Source organism: Gigantopelta aegis, chromosome 12, assembly GCF_016097555.1.
Source record: "Gigantopelta aegis isolate Gae_Host chromosome 12, Gae_host_genome, whole genome shotgun sequence".
Taxonomy (NCBI): Eukaryota; Metazoa; Mollusca; class Gastropoda; order Neomphalida; family Peltospiridae; genus Gigantopelta; species Gigantopelta aegis.
Window position 1 is genome coordinate 10,842,814 of NC_054710.1, and position 24,752 is coordinate 10,867,565.

The window sequence follows — 24,752 nt, forward strand, 5'->3', positions numbered from 1 at the left end:
TTATATGCACCACGGACTTTAATATACCAGTCGTGGTGCACTGGCTGCACGGGAAATAGCCCAAGGGGCCCACTGACGGGGATCGATCCTATATCAACCGCGCATCAAGTGAGCATTTTACCGCTGGGCTACATCCCGCTCCGTTTGTTGAATAGTTTTACCTCCACTCGTGAACTGTATTAGTATCTCCCCCAATTTGTTTTAAATCCTGGATCTGGCTCTGTTGTCAGTTCTTAACACACGTTGGACGAGGGCTAATCGTCACGGTGTGTGCTGGGCTTTATCTGCAGTCCAATCACAATCCGGTTGAACGATTTTGACTATTGTATTCGAGGTAAAATTGGAGCCGCAGTAGATATGGATCTGAAAAGTTCTATATATAAGATATAATTGACCATTTCTGTTAGAAAACGTCCATTGTAATATCATACAGGCAACCACACACCGAAACGTCCGTAACGAATGGACGCATGACAGCATTTAACAGGCCGTAGCTAGGACTTTTTATTTATTTATTTTTATTTATTTATTTATTTATTATTATTATTATTATTATTATTATTATTATTATTATTATATATTTTTTTTAATTTATTTATTTATCCCCCTTGACCCCCCCCCCCCCCCCCCGCTAGCTACGGTACTGCCCTTACCCTTCTTTTTGATATCTACACTGAGTCATCGGATACGATCAACAGGTAACTGTGGCAACCTGATTCCTCTAGATAGAGTGGAGGGGGGGGGGGGCGTAGTTCAGTGGTAAAGTGCTTGTTTGGTACGCGGTCGGTCTCAGATCGATCCCCGTCGATGGGCTATTTCTCTTTCCAGCCATCCAGCTATCAAAGGCCGTGGTATGTGCTATCCTGTCTGTGGGATGGTGCATATAAAAGACCTCTTGCTACTAATGGAAACAAATGTAGCGGGTTTCTTCTCTAAGACTATGTGTCAAAATTACCAAATGTTTGACATGCAATAGCCGATGATTAATAAATCAATGTGCTCTAGTGGTGTCGTTAAACAAAACAAACTTTTAACTCAAATGGAAGGCCTCTCTAGGTATAAATCAAAGAAAACTTCCATATCATCTTTATGGAAAGGTAAATTATTTCAGAAGGTGCTTAATTACTTTGCCTGTGTATGTTATCACTTGTAACACGAACTAAACATGGTGTAAAATAGGGCCTCCACGAATCCAAAACATTGGACTGAGTACTCGAGGGTCAACCTTGACCCGGACCGGAGTACCCGACACTTACTAGACCTCACTAGATACTAATGAGACTAGGGAATAAAGTGAAATAGTATTATGCATCTTAATTCCAGCACTGAACATGAATGCCAAATCATGCCATTGAATTGCATTTAGAAACCGGTTGATACGTTCAGTATTGTGACGGATGGCCAGATTAAAAAGAGAAACTAGCGCATGACCATATATACTCTTCAAAAAAAGTAGGGGAACCTGAAATATTAATGTTAATATCAACTATTAGACCGAACATACGTTTTGACCACAGACATCCTAGTAAAGAACGTTCAGGTCTGTTTATCAACACACCGAAATACATTTCATAGTTTGCACATGCATCATGCAGTTGTCGCGTACACGTGCGTGGGGTGTCATTCTCGATTTTGACAATTTCCAGGAAGGTCCATTAATCACAGTGGAACATTGTTTCTGTCAATCTTTTTCATTCTGTTGATTATACAGTTTTGTTTTGTTTTTAGTCATTTTTATTGTTTGAATTTGCTATTGATAAAAAACCCCCATCAACTTTCAAATTTCACTTCTGACCCCAATCGTCCTTCAAGATCTTCGGTGGTCATAAAACCTACTGTAATACTTTAATACCGGTTGTAATGTTTGCCCAATTAATTCACTATTATCATATAGCCATTCTCCACAGCTAATATACCTTACAATTTTAGCAATTGTCAATTCTTATTAGAGTTCCCCTACTTTTTTTTTGAAGAGTATATTTATAGTGTAACTTGTATTGCCGATTATTACTGCAAAAATTAATGCGGGTACGGGTACTCGATCCTGTTCCCGAGTAATCGTGGAGACCCTATGTCAAACTGTTAAAGACGCAGACTCAAGTTTCAGCTCGTGATAATGGACACTAAGTTTAGTTAATCTACAAACCTGCAACATATTTGGATAAAGTTATAACAGAGAGAAGCTAAAGTCTGTGATGTCTAAACAGGGAAATACCGTCTAAAAATAACTAAAGCTTGTCTCGATAACCATTACTTCTCAGATGAACGTGCGTTTTTTAGAATTATGGACAATCAAGAACGGCGAATCCAAAATATTGTTTGTTGATGCTGAGATGAATTTTACTTGTAGAATGCAGGAAATTGCATTTCAGGACATGTAGTTTTCACAATTTTACGGGGGAGCATATCCCTAAAAACTTTGCTTTACGCCCTCGATCTGTCAACCACCTACCCCAACCCACAATGTTTACTTGCTTCTGCCGTACCTGACAATGCATCTGGGGGTATTAAAAAAACCCACCATGATGACCAGAACCACTTCAGGTGTACGAAAATGAATATTCTAAATAATAAAATAAAATACTTCCAATTTAAATGACCCAAAACGGCTTTAATAGTGAAAACTATGTCGTACTGTTTAAAAATTAGGGTCTGTCAGGTCAGGTCAGGTCAGGTCAGGTCAGAGAGTTTAACGTGCACATTCAGAGCAAGCTGTTGTAGCGCACGCCTGTCCTGGGCACAGATGTTGACCTCAGCCGGCTCCTCCGTCCAGGGCCCCGTTCCACGAAGCGATTTTAGCCCTAAGATTACCTTAAGCGCATAGCTACCCTATGCACTTACGGTGATCTTAGGACTAAGATCGCTTCGTGGAACGAGGCCCAGGACAGGAAAGGATGGGGGTGGGGAGAGAAGGGACCGCCTGCACTGACAGGTGCAAGAGAGCACCGGCAGTCCGACAAAGACCGGCAATAGGCGGGGGGTAGGGTGTGTCACTTTAAGCGTGTTTAAATCTGTCCCATAAAGGCTGTTGTTTGTTCACTTTAAGCGTGTTTAAATCTGTCCCACAAAGGCTGCTGTTTGTTCACTTTAAGCGTGTTTTAATCTGTCCCACAAAGGCTGCCGTGTGTCACTTTAAGCGTGTTGAAATATGTCCCACAAAGGCTGCTGTTTGTTCACTTTAAGCGTGTTTAAATCTGTGTACAAAAGCTGCTGTTTGTTCACTTTAAGCGTGTTGAAATATGTCCCACAAGGCTGCTGTTTGTTCACTTTAAGCGTGTTTAAATCTGTCCACAAAGGCTGCTGTTTGTTCACTTTAAGCATGTTGAAATATGTCCCACAAAGGCTGTTGTTTGTTCACTTTAAGCGTGTTTAAATCTGTCCACAAAGACTGCTGTTTGTTCACTTTAAGCGTGTTGAAATATGTCCCACAAAGGTTGCTGTTTGTTCACTTTAAGCGTGTTTAAATCTGTCCACAAAAGCTGCTGTTTGTTCACTTTAAGCGTGTTGAAATATGTCCCACAAAGGCTGCTGTTTGTTCACTTTAAGCGTGTTTAAATCTGTCCACAAAGGCTGCTATTTGTTCACTTTAATCGTGTTGAAATATGTCCCACAACGGCTGCTGTTTGTTCACTTTAAGCGTGTTTAAATCTGTCCACAAAAGCTGCTGTTTGTTCACTTTAAGCATGTTGAAATATGTCCCACAAAGGCTGTTGTTTGTTCACTTTAAGCGTGTTTAAATCTGTCCACAAAGGCTGCTGTTTGTTCACTTTAAGCGTGTTGAAATATGTCCCACAAAGGTTGCTGTTTGTTCACTTTAAGCGTGTTTAAATCTGTCCACAAAAGCTGCTGTTTGTTCACTTTAAGCGTGTTGAAATATGTCCCACAAAGGCTGCTGTTTGTTCACTTTAAGCGTGTTTAAATCTGCCCACAAAGGCTGCTATTTGTTCACTTTAATCGTGTTGAAATATGTCCCACAACGGCTGCTGTTTGTTCACTTTAAGCGTGTTTAAATCTGTCCACAAAAGCTGCTGTTTGTTCACTTTAAGCATGTTGAAATATGTCCCACAAAGGCTGTTGTTTGTTCACTTTAAGCGTGTTTAAATCTGTCCACAAAGGCTGCTGTTTGTTCACTTTAAGCGTGTTGAAATCTGTCCCACAAAGGTTTCTGTTTGTTCACTTTAAGCGTGTTTAAATCTGTCCACAAAGGCTGCTGTTTGTTCACTTTAAGCGTGTTGAAATATGTCCCACAAAGGCTGCTGTTTGTTCCTTTCAGTGCTGCCGTCGAAGAAGTGCCACACGTCGTGTCCACAGCGCTGCTTCGCCCTGGGTTTGCTAGGCTGCTGCAGATCCCAGTGTGCATCCACCTGTGACGGTCCTACTACTAACGACTGCAAGGTAGAATCGAAGTTTCTTGCACACCCGTTAGTGAGAACACCATGCGTTATTTTTTATATCACATAGTTGTTTACACACGTACGTGTGTTAACAATTTCAAGACATACGACTGGCTGCTCCTATGTGATGACCAGGTCACCAATGTCATATGTCCAATAAAAAAAAACTAGCACGGTGGCGTATAGTGAACCTGACAACCATGTGTCTGTTACGCGTAAGTCAGGTAAAGGTGCAACGGGTTGTAAATATCTTTTAGTCCATAAAGATGTTAACATTTGCTTAAAACCTTGTTTTTGAGGATATGTAAGAGATAAAATAATACATTCGTTGTTTAAAAACGTATCAAACTCACTTTCGCTAGTTAGATACATTTTAAACAACTCGTGAGATGAATGATATCTAACGGCCACTCATGTATTATTCTCTATATAAACAACTCGTTGTGAGATGAATGGTATCTAACGGCCACTCATGTAGTATTCTCTATATAAACAACTCGTTGTGAGATGAATGGTATCTAACGGCCACTCATGTAGTATTCTCTATATAAACAACTCGCTGTGAGATGAATGGTATCTAACGGCCACTCATGTAGTATTCTCTATATAAACAACTCGCTGTGAGATGAATGGTATCTAACGGCCACTCATGTAGTATTCTCTATATATCTAGTGGAACTCCTCTAAACTGGACACTCTTAACACCAAGGTAAATGTCCGGTTTATGATTGATCTGGTTTGGAGAGGTTACGTTCTGTACTGGTTTTCAAAAAGGGACTGTAAAACGTCCGGGTTTTTTTTGTTGGGGGGGGGGGGGGGGGGGGGGGGGGGGGGGGGGGGGGGCGTGGGATTCCAGTTTACAGAGGGACCGGTCTTGAGAGGTTTCACTGTATAAGCATTTAGAATAGATCATCTATATTTTCTTCAAGTGAGACACCATTTTCCTATTTAAATGTAGGCTACCATCTCCAATGTAGGTCACAAGACTAAATATGGCAACGATAAATACACAGGTCAGGTCAGGTCAAGTCAGGTCATAGGGCTTCAGATGCACATTCAGAGTAAGCTGTTGCAGTGCACGCCTGTCATGGACGCAGGTGTCGACATACGCCGGCTCTTTCGTCCAGGACAGGAATAAATATACTTAAAGTTTGTTTTTATTTGAATTCTACCCTAGACCAAGTCACTAGTCATACCAGAGGCAGGGTCAGGTCATACCAGAGGCAGGGTCAGGTCATACCAGAGGCAGGGGCAGGGCGGGTCATACCAGAGGCAGGGGCAGGGCGGGTCATACCAGAGGCAGGGGCCAGGGCGGGTCATACCAGAGGCAGGGCCCAGGGCGGGTCATACCAGAGACAGGGGGTAGGGCTGGTCATACCAGAGGCAGGGGCAGGGTGGCTCATACCAGAGGCAGGGGCTGGGCGGGTCATACCAGAGGCAGGGCGGGTCATACCAGAGGCAGGGGCAGGGCGGGTCATACCAGAGGCAGGGGCAGGGCTGGTCATACCAGAGGCAGGGGCAGGGCGGGTCATACCAGAGGCAGGGGCAGGGCTGGTCATACCAGAGGCAGGGGCAGGTCATACCAGAGGCAGGAGCAGGGCTGGTCATACCAGAGGCAGGGCCAGGGCTGGTCATACCAGAGGCAGGGGCAGGGCGGGTCATACCAGAGGCAGGGCCAGGGCGGTTCATACCAGAGGCAGGGGCAGGGGCGGGTCATTCCAGAGGCAGGGGCAGGGGCTGGGCGGGTCATACCAGAGGCAGGGGCAGGGCGGGTCATATCAGAGGCAGGGGCAGGGCGGGTCATACCAGAGGCAGGGGCAGGGGCAGGGTGGGTCATACCAGAGGCAAGGCGGGTTATACCAGAGGCAGGGGCCAGAGCGGGTCATACCAGAGGCAGGGGCAGGGGCAGGGTGGGTCATACCAGAGGCAGGGCAGGGCATACCAGAGGCAGGGGCTGGGCATAGCATTGGCGGGGCATAGCAGGGGCAGGGGCGGGGCATTCCAGAGCCAGGAGCAGGGCAGGGCATACCATAGGCAGGAGCTGGGCGGGCATACCAGAGGCAGGAAGAAGCATACCAGAGGCAGGGGCCAGGGCTGGGCATATCTGAACCGTGGATGGCTATGGGATTTTACCCGTTTTTAATGTACTTGTATATTTACTTCTGATTTAATAACAATAGGTTAACTGAATGATTTTATTTTCAGCTATGCAAGGATTATCGCTTTGGGCATCAGTGCCTGTCAAGCTGTCCATATGATCGACATACATTTCCAGTCGGACAGATATGTGCTGTTGTTCCACCCTAGCTGACAGATATACTGGACAGATATGTGTCATGTTGTTCTACCCTAGCTGACAGATATACTGGACAGATGTGTGTCATGTTGTTCCACCCTAGCTGACAGATATACTGGACAGATGTGTGTCATGTTGTTCTACCCTAGCTGACAGATATACTGGACAGATGTGTGTCATGTTGTTCCACCCTAGCTGAAAGATATGTGTCATGTTGTTCCACCCTAGCTGAAAGATATGTGTCATGTTGTTCCACCCTAGCTGAAAGATATGTGTCATGTTGTTCCACCCTAGCTGACAGATATATTGGACAGATATGTGTCATGTTGTTCCACCCTAGCTGACAGATATATTGGACAGATATGTGTCATGTTGTTCCACCCTAGCTGACAGATATGTTTCATGTTGTTCCACCCTAGCTGACAGATATGTGTCATGTTGTTCCACCCTAGCTGACAGATATATTGGACAGATATGTGTCATGTTGTTCCACCCTAGCTGACAGATATGTTTCATGTTGTTCCACCCTAGCTGACAGATATGTGTCATGTTGTTCCACCCTAGCTGACAGATATGTCATGTTGTTCCACCCTAGCTGAAAGATATACTGGACAGATAAGTCCTGCTGTTCCACCCTAGCTGACAGATATACTGGACAGATATGTGTCATGTTGTTCCACCCTAGCTGACAGATGTGTGTCATGTTGTTCCACACTAGCTGACAGATATACTGGACAGATATGTGTCATGTTGTTCCACCCTAGCTGACAGATATGTGTCATGTTGTTCCACCCTAGCTTAAAGATATACTGGACAGATATGTCCTGTTGTTCCACCCTAGCTGACCGATATACTGGACAGATATGTGTCATGTTGTTCCACTCTAGCTAACAGATGTGTCATGTTGTTCCACCCTAGCTGACAGATATGTGTCATGTTGTTCCACCCTAGCGGACAGATATACTGGACAGATATGTGTCATGTTGTTCCACCCTAGCTGACAGATGTATTGGACAGATGTGTGTCATGTTGTTCCACCCTAGCTGACAGATATATTGGACAGATATGTGTCATGTTGTTCCACCCTAGCTGACAGATATACTGGGCAGATATGTCCTGTTGTTGCACCTTAGCTGAAAGATATACGGAACAAATATATATTTGTTATTCCACCGTACTGACATATATACAGGACAAATATGTGCTGTTGTTCCACCCTAGCCGACATATATACAGGACAAATATGTGCTGTTGTTCCACCCTAGCTGACCGATATATTGGACAGATGTGTGGCATGTTGTTCCACCGTAGCTGACAGATATGTGTCATGTTGTTCCACCCTAGCTTACATATATACAGGACAGATATGTGTTGTTGTTCCACCCTAGTAGAAAGATATACGGGACAAATATGTCCTGTTGTTCCACCCTCGCTGACATATATACAGGACAAATATGTGCTGTTGTTCCACCCTAGCTGACATATATACAGGGCAGATATGTGCTGTTGTTCCACCCTAGCTGACAGATATATTGGACAGATATGTGTCATGTTGTTCCACCCTAGCTGACAGATATGTGTCATGTTGTTCTACCCTAGCTGACATGTATACAGGACACATATGTGTTGTTGTTCCACCCTAGTAGAAAGATATACGGGACAAATATGTCCTGTTGTTTCATCCTAGCTGACATATATACAGGATAAATATGTGCTGTTGTTCCACCCTAGCTGAACGATATATGGGACAGATATGTGCTGTTGTTCCACCCTAGCTGACAGATATATTGGACAGATATGTGTCATGTTGTTCCACCCTAGCTGACAGATATGTGTCATGTTGTTCCACCCTAGCTGACAGATATGTGTCATGTTGTTCTACCCTAGCTGACATGTATACAGGAAACATATGTGTTGTTGTTCCACCCTAGTAGAAAGATATACGGGACAAATATGTCCTGTTGTTCCATCCTAGCTGACATATATACAGGATAAATATGTGCTGTTGTTCCACCCTAGCTGAACGATATATGGGACAGATATGTGTCATGTTGTTCTGCTCTAGCTGGGAACGTGCTATTGTTCTAGTCAGATATGTGCTGTTAGTCCACCTGAGCTGACAAGGCACATATTATGTCTTGTCGTTTCACTCTAGCTGGAAACGTGCTATTGTTCTAGTCAGATACGTGCTGTTAGTCCACCTGAGCTGACAAGGAACATATTATGTCTTGTCGTTTCACTCTAGCTGGAAACGTGCTATTGTTCTAGTCAGATACGTGCTGTTAGTCCACCTGAGCTGACAAGGCACATATTATGTCTTGTCGTTTCACTCTAGCTGGAAACGTGCTGATATTCAACTCATGTATGATGTATGTGGACAAATGACATATTGGTAACAAATGTAACTGAAAGAAGATATTGTTCAAATTGGAGGGAAAAGTAAATAAAATGAATGAAAACAACCCAACACAACTGGCCGTTTTTGCACAATTGTTTTTTTTTTCAACATTACTTCTTGTAGCAAATTGACATAATAAATAATAATAATTAAAAAAAACCCAGTTGGTTTTTACAGGGAGACAAGTTCAAGCAACATGTGCAAAACAATGTTTATATGCAATGCTGTGTTGTAATAAAGACCAAGTTATGCTTTTTACTTCAAATGCATTTTATTCAATTTCGTCTTCTAGTTCTTACCAATAAGTAATTTGTCAACATACTTAATATGTATATTACATTTCTATACAAAAATATTCAGTGAAATACTCAGTTATTTATACTTTTCGACTTTTCGGTATGTGCATGTATATGTATGTATGTATGTATATATGTATGTATGTATAGCAATATTTTCGCAAACCATATTTGTTAAACCACGAAATTAAAACTAACATTTGAAGTTTGTAAAACCTCAAAAAACCCACCTCGAAATGTTTTTAGTCCCCAAACCACGAACATTTTAGACCACGAACATTTCCGGTTATACGATATATATATATATATATATATATATATATATATATATATATATATATATATATATATATATATACTGAACAAAATAAGAAACTTCCGCTAACTTTGCTTGAACATAACTTGATGAAACCAAACCGGGGGAATAATTGTTATATATGCGTTTAAAGAGTGTTCCGTGATGCATCGTTTGGTGCAAAAATCATGGCCATAGGTTAACAGAAACTGGGAGAAATTTTGACCAAGTGTGGTAGGGGTTAAAAAAAAAATCCACCCACTTAATAACGGGTATGACCACCTCTTGAATTGACCACTCCATTCCTGAATGAGCGCTTGACGAAGTTCGTTGACGTTAGCGGGTGGGTTGGGACGACGCCTCAATCGTCTGTCCAGACTATCCCAGACATGCTCGATGGGGTTGAAATCAGGACTTTTAGCGGGCCAGTCATCAATGAAATCAATGTTATTTGTCCTAAGAAAATTTACAGTGTCTCTAGCTGTATGAGAGGTGGCATTATCATGCTGAAAAATCGAAATGTTGGCGTTGTTATGGAATAGAGGAATGACGTGATGAGCGAGAATGTCATCGCGGTAACGTTGAGCATTTAAATTGCCATCAATGACGACTAGTGGTGAACGATAACCATGGCCAATGGCTGCCCAGACCATGACAGAACCCCCATCCCCGAAACGATCTCGTTCAAGAACACAACAGTCAGCATAGCGTTCATTTCTCCTACGGTAGACGCGCACCCTGCCATCACCACGTTGTAAAGAAAATCTGGATTCATCCGAAAAAAGAACGGTATTCCAGCGTCGCCGTATCCAACGAGTGTGTGTACACGTGCCCAATTAAGACGATTTAGACGATGACGTTGCGTTAAAACGCATCCGACGTAAGGACGTCGTGCATGTAAACCGTTCTCCCGCAGACGATTACGAACAGTTTGCCCATTGATTCGGTTATTATGAAGCCCAGGTGTGTTAGCAGCAGTAGCAGTGGCAGTTTGGAATCGATGGCGCAAATGCGTGTTCATGATATAGCGGTCTTGACCACGCGTTGTAACACGTGGACGTCCACGACGTGGCAAGTCGTTGGTGCTTCTTGTCGTTCGAAATCTTACGCGAAGATTTCGTATCGCTCGACTAGAACTCCCATCATGCCTTGCAACGTCTTCTGTCGACATGCCAGCATCAAGCATGCCAATCGCCCGTTCGCGTAAATTTTTGGGTATTCTTGGCATACTAAAAATGCTACAATGTAAAAAACGTTAATTTTTTTTACAAATTTTGAAGCGTTTTCGTTCACTTGACAACAATGTCAGTAAGACAAGTAAAACAAATTGACCGAATACTACATGGGACATGTCGAACCATGCATGCACGTGCAAATTGAATTTCACGTTGTCGACGATTAACAGTGCAAAAATAATCGATAAAATTCATGCATCCTGATAACACAGCTCAAGGCTAATACTACCTAATACTATAATTTCATTACACAATGAAAAAAAAAGAGTAAAGTTTGCTTTATTTAAAGACGCCGCTAGAGCACATTGATTTTTTATCTTATCATCGGCTATTGGACGTCAAACATGGTCATTCTGACACTGTTTTTTTTAGAGGAAACCCGCTGTCGCCACATTGGCTACTCTTTTTACGACAGGCAGCAAGGGATCTTTTATTTGCGCTTCCCACAGGCAGGATAGCACAAACCATGGCCTTTGTTGAACCAGTTATGGATCACTGGTCGGTGCAAGTGGTTTACACCTACCCAATGAGCCTTGCGGAGCACTCACTCAGGGTTTGGAGTCGGTATCTCGATTAAAAATCCCATGCCTCGACTGGGATCCGAACCCATTACCTACCAGCCTGTAGACCGATGGCCTGCCACGACGCCACCGAGGCCGGTCATTACACAATGAATTCTTTAACACAACAAATACTATATGTACAAATCGAAAGTTTCTTTTTTTGTTCAGTATATATATGTGTGTGTAATGGGACAGATGTGTGGTCGGTCTAGGATCGATTCCCATGTGCTATTTCCTGTTCCAGTCACTCTTTAGGGTGGTGCACATAAAAGATCCCTTACTACTAATGGAAAAATGCTATATGTCAGAATTACCGAATGTTTGACATCCAATTGCCGCTGATTAATAAATCAATGTGCTCTAGTGGTGTTGTGAAACAAAACAAACTGTAATTTTCAACTGCTGGATTCCAATCTGTGTGTTCAGCACTCGCTTGAGGTGCTTGGATCGAAGGATCGAATCTTCTTAGTGTATCCATTCTTTTATTGAGGGGCGGGATGTAGCCCAGTGGTACAGCGCTCGCTCGAACCCTGTCGGTGGGCCCATTAGCTATTTCTCGCTCCAGCCAGTGCATCACGACTGGTATATCAAAAGCTGTGGTATGTGCTATCATGTCTATGGGATGGTGCTAATAAAAGATCCCTTGCTGTTAATCAAAAAGAGTAGCCCACGAAGTGGCGACAGTGGGTTTCCTCTCTCCATATCTGTGTGGTCCTTAACCATATGTCTGATGCCATATAACCGTAAATAAACTGTGTTGAGTGCGTCATTAAATAAAACATTTCTATCTTCTTTTTTTCCCCCAATTCTCTTATTGAGATTCTTCTATTGTTCTACCCTAGCTGAAAACAGAATTGTACAGAATAGGCATGTTGTTCCATACCAGCCGGACAGATCTGTGACATGGGTACACGGTATGTGCTGCTGATCAACACGACTGCCAAGTCAAACAGATTTATAACAAATAAAAGTTACAGTCATAATTTATTGTTCTTTTGTTAACAAAAATAAATGATACATGTGTAACAAAACTTGATAGATGCTGCTTAGGTACTATTTACATGAAACCATTTATACACTGAACGAACTAGATTACCGTGTTTGATGTGTTAAAAAAGAAAATTTAACTCGATTAGTGGCCTTCTTTGCTGTTGATTGACTTAAATTTGTCTCAATTCATTTCAATATTGCTGTTATTACATTACCAAAACCCAGAGCCGGTTTAAGGATCCGCTGGGCCTGAAGCACAAATAACAGCAGGACCCTCTTCCCAAGATATATATTTTGCGACCCCCTTGGGGACAGGGAAAAAAATTACCTGGCGAAAATAAATGTACAAATCAACATGGGGCCCCCTGAAGCACAGGGATCGTAGCATGTTCTACTAGGATAAACTGGCTCTGCCAAAACCAAATATATATTTTTTTAATTAATGTTCATCTACCCAATGTACATGCAATCTATATGATAAAATAGAGAATGGCTCACCATAGCAAAACAATTATTTTAATCCATAAAACATTTTGGAACCTATATATAACATAGCTCGATTCAGAAGCTTGAAATGTATACTGAGCACTACTGAAAATGCACCAGTCAGATTTGCAGTTGTGAAATGGATAACTAAAATGCTAAATGAGGTAACTACTTTATATACAATTTTGTAACAGTTGTCTAATTTGGCCAATGGCAGGATGAGCCCTGCAATTTATCTCAAATAATTAGTTTCCGTGGAAACAATAGATCAACCAACATCACCTGGAAAATGTCACCTTGTTTGTCACTACTTTCACAACGTTTAGAGTCTTCAACAGGAATTTTCTTGGAAGGTGGTTCATTTGAAAACTGGCTCTTGTCAACCGGTTTCATTTTGGTCACTGTCAAGGGTGACCAAGGATCAACTGTTTAATCAGCATTTCACTTTTACCATGATTATTTTAATTTTTAAAATCACTTCACCTAAGCTTCAACTTCTTGTTTTACGGGAGAAACACCATGAATGAGGTATCATGATGTATTGTGGCTTATACATCATGATAGGTATCCTATTGTAAGGTAGGTGTATCGTAGGGGGTCTATTCGAGCAACAGTTGTTCTGAGGAAAGGTGCACCACACCCCCTTCCACCACACCTCTCTACTCTCTGGATCCATCACTGCAGTGCAATCACGTGCTTTCAACAAGAGCCTCTCCCAACTCGGCCATGTCTACTTTCTCAATGTTCACCGTGGTTTCAGCGTCCATCCTATCCGACTGATGCCAGTGTTTCTTCTTCCTCCCAGTGTGCTGGAAGCCCTTTGATGTGCCCTTCCCAAAACATATAGACTTGGGAACTCTGGAAAAGAAAGAAACAAGCAAATTAAATTTAGTTTTTATGCAACTCGGCACAAAGTTTAATCAATGTCAGGACCCATATTCACAAAACATCGTAAGTCTAGTTTTACACGTAATCGTAAGTCTACGACTGAAGAGCTATTCACAAAACAACGTAAACGTAAGTTACGTATAAAGTTGGAAGTAAATATAAGAGTGCCTCCGGTTACAACTAACGCTGCACGTAATTCATGTACATATAACAAATCAAGCACGATCGCTGTTAATTACTATTATTTGCAGAAAATAGCAGTATTTCCAATAATTGAAGCAGTTCGCCATCACAAACGCCCACGGATTGAACATCTTTTTTTGGTGATCGAACAGATGTTTTCGAGTCTGCCAAATTTCTCCCGAGTTATTTTTTCCTTTTTATGAATGTCCTAAAGTTCGTACCAAAATGCTGATCCTCACCAATATCAAAATGCCACGGTTCGCCGTTCGTGATGTTATTAACAGCAGACGACAAATGAAATTAGTTTTGTGCATTTGTTATTTACCCGGTAGCCATCATTTTTAATGCTTTTCTTTTAATTTCTCCGGTGAGAGTTACAATCATAGATTTACGTCCTACTAAATTATGATTACATTTACGACCGTCTTTGAGAATAAGGTACTTCTTGCGCGTAAATGTAAATCTACGGCAGACATAAGTGCTAGCCGTAGACGTAATTTTACACCTTTTCAGGAATATCCCTTTAAGATAATACCATCCTGAGGACTGACATTTAATCCTACTGTAGTACGTTTAACGACACCACTGGAGCACATTGATTTATTAATCATCGGCATATGGATGTCAAACATTGGGTAATTGGACATAGTCTTTAGACAGGAAACCCACTACATTTTTCCATTAGTAGCAAGGAATCTTTTATCAGACAGGATAGCAGATACCACAGCCTTTGATATACCAGTCGTGGTGTACTGGCTGGAACGAGAAATAGCAAAACCGAGCCCACCGACAAGCGCTTCAAGCACCGAGTCAAGGGGAGCTAAATATTACTCAACTTGAACTAGTCTCGGGGGGGGGGGGGGGGGGGGGGGGGGTGGTGGTGGTGGTGGTGGTGGTAGTGGTGGGTAGCAACTTGAGTGATAGCTCTTCCTAAAGAGTAATGTCTGCAAATTGCCAATGATTAATCAACAAACTTTAACTTGTATCCCCAACATAACAGATGTTGACCCAGTCAGTACGGCTTACTTGTAACTGAAGACTCTCTTTGGAGTTGTTTCCCCTGGACCGGATGCTGCGGGAGTTGGATGGCTTTGACTGTCGACCTCCATGCTGTTTTGATCACCACTGGCAGATTTCTGGGAAGCAATACATCTGAAAATATATATTTTACACAATGAGGTATAACTACAAAAAAAAAAAAAAAAAAAAAGGAGAGAAAAAAAAAAAAAAAACCCCACCTAAAATACATTATTTTTGAACGAAAATTTGCTTGGATACGGGTTTATCCAAGTGAGGGTGTCTAAAAGAAAATTTATGGAGAAGGCCTAGTAAGTTGTATTACATGTGCCTGATCCATTTGTTCTTTCCAAAAAAGCAATACAATATGTTTCAATTAAAAAAGAAATTATTACTCCAGTACTCACTCATAATGAGGAAAATATTGTTCATACCTTGTCAGTGAGAAATATTCTGCATTTGTGTAACGTACAATACTATTGGTCGATTTCACACTTACTAACCAATGACCTTGTCCGTACTAAAGATGACGTCATTACGATTTGGCACAGGCACAAAATGATGTCACAAAGTTTAAACAGTGTGTTTACAGTGTTAAATTAGTATTAAAATTTTATTTTAATGAAATTCATTATAGATTTTTTTCACAGAATAATTATAGCACTTTGGTTATTATCTGTGAATGTGATTAAAATAAAGTTATAGCAATACACAGAACTGAAAGAAATGTTTTATTTAACGACGCACTCAACACACTTTATTTACGGTTATATGGCATCAGACATATGGTTAAGGACACAGAACTGAGCACATTGATTAATTAATCATCAGCTATTAGATGTCAAACTTTTGGTTATTTTGACATACATGTACATGTGTATAGTCTTAGAGAGGAAACCCGCTACATTTTTCCATTACAAACAAGGGATCTTTTATATGCGCCATCCCACAGACAGGATAACAAATACAACGGCCTTTAATATACCAGTCATCGTGCACTGGCTGGAATACAAAAATAGCCCGATGGGCCCACTGACGAAGATCGATCCCAGACTGACCATGCATCAGGCGAGTTCTTTACCACGGGACTATAGGTAGTACTAAACCAAATAACTTCCGGCACGGTCAAAGTTCGAGGTGCAGCGAACTTTTGATAGAGAAGTTACCACATCCTGCAATTGGTGATAAATGTGAGTGTGTTAGTTGTAAAATATATTTGTTTCATCCAGGCAAAAAAAGTATGAAATTTTATTTCATCTAGTACAACTGCCTTGTGCTTGAAACATGTAAAAAAAACCTACTAAACTTTTGTGTGGAACTAGGGTAGCCATAGATGCTACCTATTATCTCTGAAATGAACACCTTGACCCCCCAATTTTTTCTGATTCACTTTAAGGGTGAGGGGTGGTAGTATTTATATCCATGGTATTTATGTCGATTGATACACTGCAGTAGGAGTTTTAACCACAGATGTTACAATTGTCATCTCTGGGATTTGATTTAGTGGTATACACCCTATAGATCCAATACAGATTACAGTTCATGTCAGAATACCTTGTTTTCTTGGCCTGATCAAACCGGTAGTTTGATGGGTACTTGTGAACTTCAATCATGTGTTTGCGGCGATGTTTGGGCGTTTTAAACTTCATGGAACATGACTCTACCAGACACTGGTGCTGTAAAGCCGATAAGAAGAAGAAAAACCATTTTAATGCCACACAAAGTTAAAACAGAGAAAAATGCATTTGTTTTGGTTATTTTGGACAACAAAAATATATGGAAAATGAATTTTCCCATCTCAGTATGGGATTACTTGACAGGACTGTGCCTCATGTTTGCCTTCAGTAGGAACTATTTCAGCATCACCCGAGTCGAAAATGTTGAAAATATATTTACATTTCCTTCGGCATTCAGTACAGATGCAACCCAATAAAAATCACATCCAAACAGGGATGTTATCTGTTTTGTTATACAGTTTACATGTAAGTTGGTATTTAACTAGTGTTCAACTAGTACTAAATCAAATAACTTCCGGCTGGGTCAAAGTTTGAGATGCACCAAACTTTTTATAGAGCAGTTAATAGCACACATTGGTGATAAATGTGAGTTTGTTTATTGTAAAAAAAAAACCTTAATTTCATCTGGGCACAAAATATATGCAATTTTATTTCATCTAGTACCACTGTGTCAAGTAGCCATTTGCTTGAAACATGTACAGGGTACCTGTAAAAAAAAACACCTAAATTTTTTTGCAGAACTAGGGTAGTCACAGATGCTACCGGTTATTTCTGAAATGAGCAGCTTGACCCCTAATTTTTTCTGATTTCCTTTAAGGTATTTATATCCGTCATGTAAATGTTGAATGATAATCTGCAGGTAGGAGTTTCAGCCACATATGTATTATTGTTGTCTACGAGATTTGATTTAATAGTATACATCTAGCAGAGCTCGATCTTTCTACAACAATGCTGAGATGTCTTTGCTATTGGCAAAATGCTCACCCAACTGCAATTTCTTACCATGAAACATGGGGTCGTAAGTTGGTATTTAACGAGTCTTACCATATTGGTGTCTGAAACGTGGGTCGTAAGTTGGTATTTAACAAGTCTTACCATATCGGTGTCTGAAACGTGGGTAGTAAGTTGGTATTTAACAAGTCTTACCATATCAGATTCTGAAACATGGGTCGTGAGTTGGTATTTAACGGGTCTTACCATATCGGTGTCTGAAACATGGGTCGTAAGTTGGTATTTAACGAGTCTTACCATATCGGTGTCTGAAACATAGGTCGTAAGTTGGTATTTAACAAGTCTTACCATATCGGTGTCTGAAACATGGGTCGTAAGTCGGTATTTAACCAGTCTTACCATATCAGTTGGTGAAACATAGGTCGTAAGTTGGTATTTAACCAGTCTTACCATATCAGTTGGTGAAACATAGGTCGTAAGTTGGTATTTAACAAGTCTTACCATATCGGTGTGTTCAGCCTGAATTTCAAACATGGGGTCATGCCACTCTAGAAGGTGGATACTGAGCAGATGATTGGTCGGGAAACTTCGACTGCAGACGGAGCAGTGATGCAGGTGCAGGCTGTTGTAGTGATGTTCGTAACTGAAACCAGGAGACAGGCTAAATAACTGCCCTCAGGCTCAAAGCACACCAAAACTGGGTCTCGCGTGTATTTTCATATCAGAGTGGTCTGTAACTGTTACATGGAATCAATAAATATTAAGATGTTCGTATCTTTAGATTAACTTATAAATACCAACAATAATTATGAGAATTCAATATATACTTAGCCAAAAAAGTTTAGCAATTTGGTCAATGTGCTTAAATAGAACAAAAATTAAATCAGACACTGGATTTAATTGAGGCATCATTTGTCAGTATAAGTAGCAAAATTAAATGTGTGACTGTCACGTCGTTAAATGGTGCTTAGGGGCCCATATACAAAAATCTGAAGATTGTCAGTAATGTGTCTGAACAACGTCCATCATGCAGTGAATGTGACCAATGTGGTGGCGCTAGCGTCATGGTGTGGGCAGGAATTCATGACATCAGACAAAACAACCTCGTTTTCATCATTCATGGGAACCTGAATGCTCAGCATTACAGTGACGAAATCAGCACACCAGTTGTCATTTCGTTCATGCAGCAGCATCCAGGCATTTTGTTTCAACAGGACAATGCTCTCCAGCATTCAGTCAGACTAATGACTGGCCTTCTTCAGAGGAAAGATATTGAGGCACTAAACTGGCAAGATCGTTTGACTTGATTTCCTATTGTGCAGGTATGGGATTTGTTGGGTCGTAGGGTGCGAGAGACCCATGCACATATTCACAACCGAAAACATGTTTTTAACTCGTGAACGGATCTCTATCACTGTTCCAGATATCCACCGTCTCATCAGATGCATAAGTCGGCGTTGTATCGCTGTTAACATGTAATGCTAAAGGTGGTGGGACAGTTGCTGGTAATTTTCACATTTTTCTGTATGGATCCCCAAGCACCATTCAACGATGTGACAGTTACACATTTCATTTTGTACTGAAGCTCTTTTGTTATTTATACTAACAAATGATGCCTCAGTTACATCCAGTGACTGATTTTATTTTGTAAGTCACGAGTTTTCTTTTATTTAAGCACATATACCTAATTGCTATACTTTTTTGGCTAAGTATATATATATATATATATATATATATATATATATATATATATATATAAATTTAACTTTGATGAATGGTTTTACAAAGAGCACTCATCTTGTCAGGAGCAGTAATATTAAATAATTCCAGATGCAAACGTTTTTAACAGTATTCGTTAATATTGCCTGAAGAGTGTGGTCATTATTTGACCATATGAAACAGAGCTGTAGCAATAAAACGATGAAGAACTACTGAAGTCTGGAATTATATATATATATATATATATATAACATATATAACTTAAAGATAAATATATATTTACAACTGAATAGGCCTTTCATCTATTTTTATCTATTGCCAAATCTGTAGGCCAGTTATTAGCTTTATAGATTATAGACATGTGCCAACACGGCTCGCCTCTTCCTGGAAAATTTCTGCAGATGTGCTTGATTACATGTAGGTAATAAAAATTGTTACAAAAATGAAAAATGTTTGGTATAATTTGTTTTAATGATTTAGTGAAGGTAATGCTTATATGTAGACCATACTTCCATTATACATAATGAATACATGTACTGTAATAGGTTTCTTACAAAATAGATGATATCAAATGTTTCTGAGAAAATGTATGTATATATATATATAATATATGTATATATATGTGTATATATATATAAAACGTTTCTGAGAAAATAGATATTTAAAATGTTTTCAAACCTGACGATACTGTCAAATTCTTCTTTGCAACCACTAATGCAACATGGAAATGATGAAATTCTGCAAGAGACAACATCAAAATATATCATGACACACAAAACCCAATTTGATAATAGATTCAATTTAATTTGCTTTGTGTAAATAACAAGAGTTCCGGTGAGGTACATGATATACCCCTCAGGAGTTTGATGGAAAACCATATCTATATTAATTAATATGCTACGGGTATGTTTCCAGTCTAATTATGTGAAAAGTTTGCAATTGGATGGATGAACAGTTTTTGTGCAGCAGACCGTGAAAAGTAGGTCACAGTGACCTAATAATAGTACACGACAAACCGCCATCCCAAGTTGTTCCTACTTGTAAGGTTTGATGGTCCTGTATGCATCTGTATGCAAGATATGTTTCGGACAAGGATTTACTATTATGTGCAGTAGACCATAAAAAGTAGGTCACAGTAACCTAATAATAGTACGCAACAAACCGCCATCCCAAGTTGTTCCTACATGTGAGGTTTGATGGTCCTGTATGCAAGATATGGTCCGGACAAGGATTTACTGTTATGTGCAGTAGACCATGAAAAGTAGGTCACAGTGACCTAATAATAGTACGCAACAAACCGCCATCCCAAGTTGTTCCTACATGTGAGGTTTGATGGTCCTGTATGCAAGATATGGTCCAGACAAGAAAAAGTTACCAGACTGACGGACAACGCCATACCATAATAATGAGCATATTAAAATGTTGAGATCAATTGTAATAATTTTGTCCAAAAATCCAAACATTAAATTGTGTATCAGCTGAACATCCTTTTACCTTTAAAGGGACATGCCCTAGTTTTTAAACACTAAGGCATATTTTAAAATATTATAGCCGTTTTTGGTAACTGAAATCATACTTTACTGAGATTTTATTGTTTAGATTGTCCATTTCTGTACATTTGAAGTGTTTTTGGTCATCCTAGTGTTTTTTAATATCACAAAATGCATTTCTCATATTTTTAAAAATGCATGTGCGTCTGAGAAGTAACTGTTATGGAGTTGAGAGTTTTAGTCTATTTTTAAGGGTATTTCACCATGTCAAAGTCACAGACTCATGTTTCACTCTGTTGTAACTTTATCCAAATGTGTTACAGGTTTGTAGATTAACTAAACGTAGTGTTAATTTTCACGGGTTGAAACTAGGGTATGTGTTTTAATTTGACATTTCTAAGACAATCTTTAGAATAAAAATGCGACATTTTTTCATAAGCAGCAGTTTGTAGAGGCACTTTCCAACAGACAGGAACAATGTTTTCTTTAATGACACATTGATTTATTAATCATCGGCTACTGGGATGTCAAACATTAAGTAAATCTAACTTGTAGTCATCAGAGGAAACCCGCTACATTTTTCCATTAGCAAGGGATCTTTTATATGCACCATCCCACAGGTTTTTTCTCTCATTCCAACCAGTGCACCACAACTGGTTAAAGGTCGTGGTATGTGCTTTCCTGTCTGTGGGAAAGTGCATATAAAAGATCCCTTGCTACTAATGGAAAAATGTAGCGGGTTTTCCTCTGATGACATGTCAGAATTATCAACTTTTGACATCCAATAGCCGATGATTAATAAATCAATGTGCTTTAGTGGTGTCGTTAAACAAAACAAACTGTAAACAAACTTCACCTAGAATCAATACCAGTTTCCTCGGGCGTTTCTAAATGTGTGTGTTTCACAATAAAGTCACAAGCAAAATCCCCATCACTGAAAAATTCATCTTTTGGTGTAAATCTGCGCTTGGTATGCGACCACTGTAGAAATGATAACGTATCTAAGTCAATTGCAGTTTCATCCATGTTGTCTGCAAATAATTTCTGAAAAAGAATGGAATAGAATACATGTTTAACGACACCTCCACACGAAACAACTTCTGAAAAAAAAAAAATAATAAAAAAAAATAACACAAAAATATAACCACTAAGTTACCACACCAATTATTATTAAATGCATATATCCTGGATGAAAATAATGTTAAACTATTTAATTTTATTTTAACTTTTCACAAGATTTTCCTGTATCTTTTCACGTTATTTTTACACAAACTAGGCTGGGATTTGAACTCAAAAGGCAGAACCTTTGCTATGGTTCACTGACTCTTGTTTGCTAGTCTATTCTGCCATACCACTAGACATAGAACAGTGTCTGATTTTTGTTAAACAAATTTAATTGTCATAAGGACTCCCTGTTTGCAAATTTTGAGAGCCTGGCACCAACCCAGCAAACCCTGTCATGCGTCTCCAGTAGAACAGAAGATACACTAAATGTTTTGCATGAAACCAAGGAAAAGGTCACTATTCAAAACTGTGCTTTCCCAGGATTTTGAGATATATGCCGACTGTGTAATTTCGAAGAATCAATGTAATTTGTACAAATAATTTTTACGAGCCATGTGGGCTCGTACGCCAGCCAAGCTAGAGAGTCCTATATGATGTTTGCGAGCCTCGGGCTCCCGCACTCTCCTCAAAATTACACACTGTAGACACACCATCATTGGAATCTTTATTTTAAACATTATATGTATGATTATAAAACATATCGCAATAAGAAGGAAGGAAATGTTTTATTTAACGACGCATATCGCAATAGAACAAATTATTTATTAAAAAAATAGTTCAATACAAAACTTTTAACTGGAAGCATTACAGGTGGTAATGGAATTAAATGGTTGTTGTCTTTGAAGGAAATGGTTTATTTAAGAACGCACTCAACACATTTTATTTATGGTTATATGGCATCAGACATATGGTTATGGACCACACAGATACTGAGAGGAGAAACCCGCTGTCGCCACCTCATGGGCTACTCTTTTCGATTAGCAGCAAGGGATTTTTTATATGCACCATCCCACAGACTGGGTAGTACATACCAAAGACTTTGATATGCCAGTCGTGGTGCACTGGCTGGAGTAGGCCTAATGTAAGAGAACCATTTGAAGGGATTTAATTTTACATCCCCACCATTTTAAGTTTTTTAAATAAAGACTCGGAATGTCACCCCTAGTTTACCTTTTTGGCAATGTTGTTAGCAGTTAAATTAATACAGGGCTTCTAGATTATGGTAGCTCCACTCCCATGGCTAGTGATATTCAGTGTTGGGCTAGTAAATAACTACTATTGCCATGCCTGACGACTAGTGAAAACATATTTTGTAAATATTAATATTCTGACCCACTCCAATCCACAATGTTAGTGTTTTTTATGCTTTATCTCCCTCTTCAGGTGACATACATGCAGGTCTCATTATTACTATTATTTAGTAAAATTGTATTAACTTAAAAGTAAAGTAGGGCTAGTGGATTTTTAATCCTGGCTAGTAATTTTTTGAAATCACTGATCTCATGGCTAGTGGATTTTTAAACAATTCAAGGAGCCCTGATTAATAGTTTTAAATAAGATGAATTTAAAAAAATATAGTTCAATAAGAGCTGTAATGTAACACTACTATATTTAATACTAACACCGTAACAAGAGCAGATAACTCGCTTTTTCGCTGTTTTTAAGCCGAGTTTACTTCTCGGCCAAAGGAAAAGACAAACGGTCCATTAAATCGTCTATTTGGTCCTGTAATATGTCCATAATGTCAGCAGAAATAAATATGTGGGTGTCGTCTAAATCTTGAATGACAAACTTCTTTCCAAGAGCATTTGTTTCATCTAAATGAAGCAGAAACTGTTTCATCGCTGGGTCACATTCTACCAAGATTCCTTTCATAACATTCACCATTTTTTAAATTTTTCCTTGTATCAGTGGTGTTTCCACCACTAAGTTTGGCGCTCCTCTACACGTTTGAAAAAGTTTGTTTTGTTTAACGACACCACTAGATCACATTGATTTATTAATAATCGAATATTGGATGTCAAATCTTTGGTAATATTTAGTCTTAGTCTTAGAGAAGAAATCCACTACAATTTGTTTTCATTAGTAGCACGGAATCTGTTATATGCACAATCCCACAGACAGGATAGCACATACCACGGCCTTTGATATATCAGTCGTGGTGCACTGGCTGGAACGAGAAATATCCCAGTGGGCCAACCGACGGGGATCGATCCCATACCGACCGCGCATCAAGCGAGCGCTTAATACCACTGGGCTACGTTCAGGCCTATAATTTATTTATTTAGAAAGAAAGAAAGAAAGAAAGAAAGAATGAAATAAAGAAAGAAAGATAAAGAAATTGTTGGTAAGCGTTCACTCCCACCTCAAAGGTTACGTAACGCTTGTCAAAACACATTTTCTTTTTCTTTCATTGTGACTTAATTTGACGTGTATTACTGTAATTTACCGTATACGAATATATATTTTCGAATAAAATATACCGCGAAAATCGCGAACATGCATATAACACCGCGAATTCAGTTATGCGCTAACCTATTTCCAGTTTAGCGGTGATACAAAACACACCCAACACACTTCAATATAACAGTATTGGATTTTCGATTTGCATTTTTCTTTGATTTATTTTAGTAAATCTGATCTAACGTTAATCTATAACCAGTTACATTTTTAAATCGTATTTCTGCATAAGCAGAATCAAAAGGATGTTTTGTTAATATAACTATTCACATGAAACACACTGAGATAAATAAAAAGACTGTCACTTCCCGGGAGATATACGTAGCCTATATCGATAAGCGTACGAGACGTGGTGTGTGTGTGTGTGTGTGTGTGTGTGTGTGTGTGTGTGTGTGTGTGTGTGTCCGCCCCCCCCCCCTCCTAGTTCTGGGGCAAAACTTCAAATTCGGGCAAAAATGTTAGAGGTATTCGAGCAAAATGTGCTAATCTGAGACCTTTTTACCACGTAG

At 39.7% G+C, this 24,752-nt stretch overlaps 2 protein-coding genes across 2 annotated transcripts in view; one reads left to right on the forward strand and one right to left on the reverse strand.

Moving 5' to 3' along the window:
- Window positions 1–9,552, forward strand: part of LOC121386549 (epidermal growth factor receptor-like) — a 33,908-nt gene extending 24,356 nt beyond the window's left edge. Inside the window, exons 13-14 of the mRNA XM_041517488.1 lie at window positions 4,274–4,395; window positions 6,600–9,552. Of these exons, the coding sequence (XP_041373422.1) occupies window positions 4,274–4,395; window positions 6,600–6,701 (224 nt within the window). The 3' untranslated portion in view covers window positions 6,702–9,552. The remainder of the gene's footprint in view (window positions 1–4,273; window positions 4,396–6,599) is intronic.
- A 2,896-nt stretch (window positions 9,553–12,448) lies between these two features.
- On the reverse strand, window positions 12,449–23,543 carry LOC121386599 (zinc finger protein 511-like). Its single transcript, XM_041517550.1, has 7 exons — window positions 23,406–23,543; window positions 21,575–21,762; window positions 19,907–19,966; window positions 18,011–18,152; window positions 16,596–16,717; window positions 15,051–15,176; window positions 12,449–13,811 (listed from the first exon to the last, which is right to left on the reverse strand). Exons 2-7 carry the CDS (start codon window positions 21,742–21,744, stop codon window positions 13,643–13,645), a joined length of 789 nt encoding a protein of 262 aa, XP_041373484.1. The 5' UTR covers window positions 21,745–21,762; window positions 23,406–23,543; the 3' UTR covers window positions 12,449–13,642.
- Between the last annotated feature and the right edge of the window lie 1,209 nt (window positions 23,544–24,752).